Raw genomic sequence first — 8337 nt, 5'->3', positions numbered from 1 at the left:
AGAGGAGGGAGTGCCCCAGGGGAGCACGGGCCCCCCCCCGCCACATGCTCAGCAGCAGACCCAGAAGTGGACTAGAAGTATTTCTGGTCCACTTTGCAGTCCACTTCAGATACTTCACTGCAGTCCACTTCTGATCTACTTTGAATACTTCACAGTAGGTCTCATTTTAATGGGTACGAGAAGTGTGTAACTGGGTACCTGTGTGCAGCTATGCTTCTTGATGGCAGTGCAGACATCACCTTAGAGAACCAACGTGGATACCAAGCACTCTTGCAGAAAACTGAAACTTGCTCACCACTGCAGCTTGTTCAGAGTCTTGGAGAAGAGGGGCCATGTCAAGTTTGGTGCTTTGGATTTATTTATTTTTTTTATCATTTTTTTCTTCATTTCCAGTTTGTTCTCGGGGTAGCAGGTGCACTGGAACATGTGGGGAGAGCTTTGAAAGATGTTTTCCTAATACAGAGGAGGGGGATTAATATCCCCAATAGCCTTATATCAAAGAGGATTGTAAGTAGCAATGCAACAACTACCTAAACTGGATTGACTTTGCTCATAAAGCCAGTCTCTCGCGGCAGCAGGGACTCGCTCGTAGACGCACCTCAAAACACTGCGATCTCAGAGCAATATATTGCTTCCCCATAAGTCCTGACTTGTTAAGAATATAACCTCTCTACGGAGCCCCAGTCAAACAGGGACATTGACAATGATTGAATATGGCGAAGTGCTTTAAGATGCTGAGTGTCAGGGGGTTCTCGGCATTTCTATACAAGTACCACCCGAGGCCATTAAAATGAGACCAAGCAGCCAGGGCTGTGCAGAGTGCCCTGGAAGAGCATGCAGCCCAGAGAAGAGCAAAACCTCCAGAAACCTCCAATCTGCCTGATCCTGAAGTAGCAGTGGCAGTTTAAGGTACCAGATTCACCCCTGACAAAATGCCACTGACTCAGAAATGGATAGGCAGGAAAACCTATTAGTTAGAAACCACACACTGGCTTCACCCTCATAGGAGCAGAGTCAGGCAGAGCTAACGTCAGGGCAGAGTTTAAAGAAGGGACAGGACTCGGTGCTGTTTAAGCAGACTGCAAAGGCTCCTGACTCGGCATCAGCGACCCTATGAAACGTGCCCATGAAGCCCAGCAACGGCAGCCTCAGAAGTATGCAGTAAATCCACAACAACATAGCTTGGCCCCGTATTTCTCGGAGCATTTTCACATGTCTTGTTGCTCACGCACATTGCTAGCGCTGCAAAGCCACCACTCCCTTACTGCCTGCTCTCTCTGGGAGGCTTCCGCGGCTGCTTTGCAATTGTTGGGTGTTAACTGAAAATTATTTTCAATGCAAACCACTAGGAAGAGGCATTAAAGCCTACTCCTGCTGACTAACTTCTCATTAACAACATCTTCCCCTTATCACCAGAGGAGTGTCAGTGGCGTGTGCCCTCTCGCTTGCTCTCCCTTTCTTTTCTCCGAGCACTCTGTGCCATGCTTACTCCAACATGAAATAAAAAACACTGAATTGATCACAATCTCTCAAGCCCTCTCAACGACACAGTCCACACAGCAAAGCAACTCCAAGGGGATGCCAGGCTATTGTTCCCCCCCACCTCCACCACAAGAGCAGAAATAACCTATGAAAACGTTTAACCCCTTCACCACTGAAAGAGTGTGCTGTGTTAGGCCACTTTCAGTAGTGGTCATGCGGTCCAGGGAAAGGGGAAAAAAATAAAAATAAATAAGGAATTGCAAAAGACACTAGAGGCAACAAAAGGGTTAGAGTGGAGGTGTGCGCGCGCGGTGCCTTAAGCTCTCTCAAATCATCCAAAAATCAACCGATTTCAAAGAATCTTGGGGTTTAACGAGAGAGAATGAGAAGAGAGAAATCCCTAAGCCGTTTCGTTCTCTCTCTTTCGCGTTCCAGTACTCGTTAGAATAGGGAAACGTATCAGGCATATACAAGTGTTATTAAACAACTAGCTGAAACCCGCAAAACATCTGCGATTAAATTTTTATTGCAAAAGTATTTCTTTAAATACAGGATTTTTAGTTATCCTTTGACCGAATACTTTCACGGGATCAACACTTCTCACCCTCGAGAAGGCTATGTAAAGCTGCCCATGTGTCAACACGGGCTTAGGAATATAAATACATATTTTGTCAAAAGTCTGACCTGGTGACTTGTTGCTAGTCATAGAATAAGAGGGCCCGTGTACATGTGAAGTTGCCTCTTTGAGTGGTTTAATTGCTCTTTTTAATGATTTAATTGCGTAACTGTGTAGACGGTTGGCAGCATGTTATGAATACATTTTGTAACAGCGAATGCATTCAGCGGCAGATTTCAATTTAAATGATTTTTTTTAATGTTCCAAACTCGAACACGTCCCATGCATTTTAGTTTGCTACACAACAAAATTACAGTGATATTCCTCCCATGTACAAGGGTCCTATCCAGAGAAGGTGGCGGGGACAGCGCATGGGGTGCTGGAAGCCTGGGCGTACTCGGGCAGTGCCCCATGCACCATCCCCGCCACCTTCTCCACCTGCCAGCACACCCAACCGCCCTCATGCCGCCTTTCTGGGGCAGCCAGCCATCCCCTGAGCTAGGGGGGACCCCGGTGCTTCCCTCTGCAGCGGTGGTACCCCCCGGGCAGCACCCACTGGCTGGCACCCTGCCCAGGTTGTCCCCGGAGTGCCTTGCAAATCAGGGGCTGCACGACCTGCCAGCAGCTTGCTCCCTGGCCGTGGGAGATGCAGGCAGGCTCTGATTGGTAGTTTCACCAAGCATTGTGATTGGCTGCGGAGACAACCAGAGTGCTCCAGACAGACAGACTAGGCATATTCTTATTACAGATGGTCATTACATGTGTATACCGTATTACTTGCTCTGACCCAGGTGAGGACTCGGGTGGCTAATTACTTGTTCAAGCAGTTCCACTAAAGGGAATGGGGCTACACCCGTGAACAACGACAGGCGAGCACAGACCCCGGGCCCCAAGCTGGTTCTCTGTAAGCCACCAGGTCACAGTAACATTTCAGAGAAATGAGGTGGTGCACCTAAAGTAGGCACATAAAGGAGACCCTATTCCAACAGATATATAATGAGCTGCAAGGTTACTGTATATAATAATATTGTATATAATAGTCCTATTCCAACAGATATATAATAAGCTACAAGGTTAAAATGCCGAATACAGTCTGAAGAGCGTTAATTACTGGAAGAATAAAAATAAAAATGTCACTGTTTCATTCCGAACAATTCAAACAAACTAAAAAAAAAATCCCACCTAAAACGCCAAGCCAGAGACAAGAGCGGGTTGAAAGCCGACACACACATGCATCAGGGCTAGACACAAGGACCGTGTGAAAATAGCTACTTACGATACCTAAAAATAGCTTCCCATTACTCCTTTTTGGTAAGGCTCCACCTGCAGCCCCTGTTACCTTCTGGAAGAGAAGGAAAAAGACACAGTTAAAACTCCAAGCAGGAGCAAGAGGAACCAAACCGCCCAAAACCTTGTTCTGCCACCCCCTGACAAGGAAAGGAGATACCAGTGTGGGCATGGCAGGTGTCTGGGAGAAGGAGGCAGGTACAAGGTTAAACCTGGTGAAAGGTGCCAGACTGCCACAAAATAGGCAGAGCAGGGCACAGAGCTGGGGCAGTGGCCATACCAGTTCCTTCATACCCCTCTGCCAGTGGAGCTCACCCTGATCCAGTGGGACCACCTTCATGGAGTGAGAAAGGCCTCTCTCTAGGTCTATTTACTCCTCTCCATCCATACAGGAAGATACCAAGTCTGACCAATTTGGCAGCAGTGATGGTGGCACGCCTGTCCCCTAAGGGACCCTCTATAGACTCCAACACCATCCGATGGCAACCTTGTTCATTAATGACTGGGGTGGATCGGAAAGGACAAGTCTGACACAAACAGCTCTGCCTCTCACTACCGATAACGTGGGCCACCAGTCCACTTCATTCCACTACCCAAAATTAAATGACTTCCCTGAATCCGAGACTGCTCCCACCGAAGTCCCTGGAAGTGACCACCACAGAGCAAAACTTGGGACAGATCAATTATTTTTATTTGTGACATAGCGAAAAAAAACTAACATCAGAGCCAGGTAATTCCAGCAACTGAACAGATTTCAATTTCAGGTCATGCATTTCCCAATCCAAAGAGCCTCAACGTGTCCTGTAAAGCAATGGAGAAAATACTGGCAGCAGGGCAAACACCACATGTTGCTCTTTCCAAACTGTTCAAAATCAGGCACCATTAAACCAAACCATGAAAACAATTTGGGTAGCTATTATGCCACCATATTATAATTTCATGCTGCTTTAAGTGTGGGGAAAGATTTGTTGCACTATTTTTTTTTTTTTAATAAAATTGGTATATGACAGGTGGAAAGGGACGGGCCAAGAATCTGTCACCCTTGGGAAAGTTTGTGTTGTCTCTGTTGCTTAGAAGGTGAAGAGTTCACATATTTTGGGTGATTCCCTTCACCATGTAAATAAAGCTTCCGCCAAAGCAATTGGCTAGATTCATCAATACAATTTTGCAAAGAACAGACGCCAACTATATTTCATGGCCGCATTTAATACAAACCTACTGCTTGGATTTATTAATCCCATAGGTAGCTGGAGTAGCTCCTTTTCTCCGTAAAGTAAAATTACAAACCGACATGCATAGCACCTTTTCCTGTTAAAAAGGTCATCTTTGATCACCTACAGATAGAAGTAAATGATACACTACGGGTTGCTGGGCCCCCCACATATGCCACAACTTCACAGCTTTAAGAACACGTTTCATCTCAATGGTTCCAGCACAAGACTGGGAAGCTGAGACAGGGCTCCAGTGACTCCACATGTGACCATGAGCGAGTCATTCACTCAGGCCAAAAAGTTTTCAAGAGCAGCCACTCATCTTGGGTGTCACCACTTTGGCTGCCTAAGTCAAAACATCTCAGTCTGAACATCCAAGGAGCTTAATACAGGCTGCTCCCTTAACTTGAACCGGAGTTGCGAACACTCAGTACTTCTGGAAAATCAGGCCTGGAAAATTTGTACATTGGTTTTCCCACCCGTGGGACTGGAGTGAGAACTGTCTGCAACCCAGGAGGGATATAGTGAGCAGTCATTACTGTATTTTCTAGCATAACGCGTGCCTCCAAATAAAACATGCACCTTCTTTTTGGAAGACAGGACATTAAAAAACAAAGTTTTTCCCCAGAGTCATGGTCATGTGACATAGAATAAGAGTGTCCAAGAAGTGTGGCATCCCAGGAGATGGTCAAGGCAAGGCAGTCAACAGCAGGAACTTCAATAAAGAGCAGCTGTGCACTCAAGTCTTAACATGAGTGCCATGCCCTCTCCATGTTAGCTGAACTATTTATTTGATAATGCTACAAAATGCACAGCTGTGGAAGGCACATAGCTACCTGTTTATCTGTGCTCTTTAACAGGGTCCCTCACCATGTGTTATGTGAACACCAACCATGGCAGCAAATCTTATGCTTTTCTGCATTAGTTTCATGCTCTACAGGGCTTAGGGCAGCAACAGTGCCAAGCTGAAAACACTGCATGCATCATACTGTTGCTTTGTGCGGTACTGTCGACACAGGCAAGTCTGGCAGCAAGTGGCTTATTTCCAAATGGCTGCTAAAAAATTCAGTTTTATTAAGTCAGCTAGTATTGTGACCATAGCACCGGCGTGTGCACATGCGTTTGTGAGGATGCTGTAGTAGAAGTCTCCAAGCAGATCCAGCTTTGGCATAAATTGTCCAGCTCCATTGGAGTCTATGGATGTGCCCTTGCTCATTCATCAAGCTATGCCAGGACACGAGGGATGCTTACCATATTTACTTGATTCTAGGGCGAGGTTTCCCCTTTTAACATGGGGGGAGCTCCTCATCTTAGAATCAAGTACAAGGGCAGGGGGACAGCAGCTGCTGTGCCTGGGGCTCCAGCCCCTATTTAGGGTCAAGGCTGTAGTTGCAGCTGCTGCCCCTCCACCAGCCAGCACCCCTGCAGGCCATCTCCCCCCTCCCACCAATCTTCCCCATCAATGCAGCCTCTGCCCCCCACCTCCTCTTTTCCTTCCCCCCACCCTTGCCCTTTGCCCTTCCTTTGTGCTGGCAGGCTCCATCCATGCTGCAGCCTGGAGCACTGAACACATCCCTAGCCCAACCCTGTAGCAGCAGTGTGCAGCCCACAAGGCTGCTACAAGGGTTGGGTGAGGGCCATGTTCTGTGCCCCAGGATAGACCAGGGATGAAGTCTGCCAGCAAAGAACAAGGGTAAAAGCTGGGAAGCATGGAGGCAGCAGAAGCTGGGAAGAAGAAAAGAGAGCTGAGGCAGAGGGGAAAGGGGCCTGAGGCTGCAGGAGGAAGGCAGGGAGCAGATGTAGCAGGGGGCAGGCACAAACAGGGGGCAAGCTGCTTAACTTCCCCATACCACCTTCTCTGCCCCACCTTGCAGAGGTGGCAGGGGATGAATTCAAGATGACCCTCAAATAACTAGATTCTATATACAAAAAAATAACAAATTTATATATATTTTCCATGTACTGAATCCAGTTATTGGGGGGGGGGGTTGTCTTAAATTTGGATAAATACTGCATTTCAAACACTTCAGGAAGCAGGCAGAGACTTCATGCTGTATCCTGCATGGATGACGCCAATATAACCACAGGCAAGAATAGCAGCCTGGCCAAAAGGACCCCAAATCAGTACACTCAGTGCCTCAAGGCTTTCCTGTCATACACACTGCCAAGCACTTGGTATTTGAATACCCAGGAATCAGCACCACGTCCTTCATAAAAGCTGTTCAGCTGAAGTCCTGATGGTTTGCACCGCTCTGTGAACTGCTCATAAAAAGCCCTGCACATGAGCATACCTGAGCACAGGGGAAACTTGGAATCTTTTCAGACCTCAAGACAAACACGTCTGTAAGCTTGTGTAGACAAATATAATCAAGTAACTGCGTCTTTTATGGTTCCAATTAATTCACTTAATTACTGTTGGTGTCCTAATGCCAAACAATTTGCACAGTAACACAGAGAGACCTGTGAAATGAGGATGTTGTCCAGCAAATGTTAAATCAGACGAGCAGTCCAATTCACTATAGCTAAAGCTTTGGAGACAAATTCAAGCAAGCATATATGCGCACAAAAGAAATCGGAACTTCAGGACCCTGTTCTAGACATCCAATCTTTTCCAAAGAAACAGTAATGCTATTATACTGGATATTTCTGTAGCCTCTCTCATCCAGAAGGATTCCAATGTGTGTTACAAATTGCAAAAGTTATTCAGTGACCTATGGAGTGAAATATAATATCTACAAGCATTGCACAGCAAGTCAGGTGGAGAGAAGTAGAAATTGTGTTTGCTGATCAAACTCTTTCAACAGTTTTACCATAGCAGGACACAAACACCTGGGTTTGAATTTAAGCATGGCACAAGGGCTAATATTTCTAACTGTGTATTTAAAAAAAAATAATGGACCCCGGGAATTTTTTAATTCCTCAAATGATCCAGACTTTGACAAGACAGTCACTTCTACTCACTTTTACCTTCTAGAAATCTTGGTTCATATCCTCACCAAGACCCCTATGCTGGGAGTTTTGCAGGCCTCATTTTAATCCCAGTTTGTTCTTGTATTTTCAAGCACTTTGGCAAGACCAGTAAACTCCAAAGACCATGCTAAGCAGGCTTAGAGGTAAGGGGCAAGTTGCACTGGCAGATGCATGTGAAAACCTAAATCACCAAAAGTACTATATTCACTCACCAGAACATTTGCTAGATCCAGACCAGTCCAGTAGGGGTAGGTTACAGTAAAACAATGTCAGGGAAATGAAGCCACTGCATGCAGATGCCAAATGCAGCCATGCAGCAGATACCAAACAAATACACGTGAATATACAAAGGAGATCAGCCTTCAGGAATCAGGGAAGTGCAGATAAGATAAAACATGCGTGTGCACATGTGCTTGCATGCACGCGTGTGTGTATAAAAGACCGATTTAGGAGGTCACTGTGGATCTTGGGTCCACTTTAAACAAGGGCTCAGTCAGGACTACGGTACACGCGGATTCAGTTGCACTCAAAGGCTTTGGGGCAAGAGCTACTCTTGGTAAATTCCTGCCATCTTGCTCTGAAATCCCAAGAAAACCTCTGTCCTCAGCAGATTCCAGCCATATCTGAACCAGAACAAGTAAACAGACACCAAAGGCTGGGTTTTCAAAAAGGCATTTTAGGTAACTAAAGATGCACATGGGCACTTAGCAAAATCAGTGGCAGGTGCCTTAAATATGACTCAGATGTCTATGTGAACCTGTTGGTACACAA

The 8337-nt window shown here is 46.2% G+C and overlaps 1 protein-coding gene across 1 annotated transcript in view; it reads right to left on the bottom strand.

The window, feature by feature from the left end:
* Positions 1-8337, bottom strand: part of USP13 (ubiquitin specific peptidase 13 (isopeptidase T-3)) — an 87259-nt gene that overhangs the window by 60035 nt on the left and 18887 nt on the right. The window contains exon 3 of the mRNA XM_019503343.1: positions 3380-3440. Coding sequence (XP_019358888.1) covers positions 3380-3440 — 61 coding nt within the window. The remainder of the gene's footprint in view (positions 1-3379; positions 3441-8337) is intronic.

This window comes from Gavialis gangeticus, unplaced genomic scaffold, assembly GCF_001723915.1.
Source record: "Gavialis gangeticus isolate Ggan-Ray unplaced genomic scaffold, GavGan_comp1, whole genome shotgun sequence".
NCBI classification, from domain to species: domain Eukaryota; kingdom Metazoa; phylum Chordata; order Crocodylia; family Gavialidae; genus Gavialis; species Gavialis gangeticus.
Note: the sequence above shows the minus strand (reverse complement) of the source record. Positions and strands in the feature narration are given on the sequence as shown.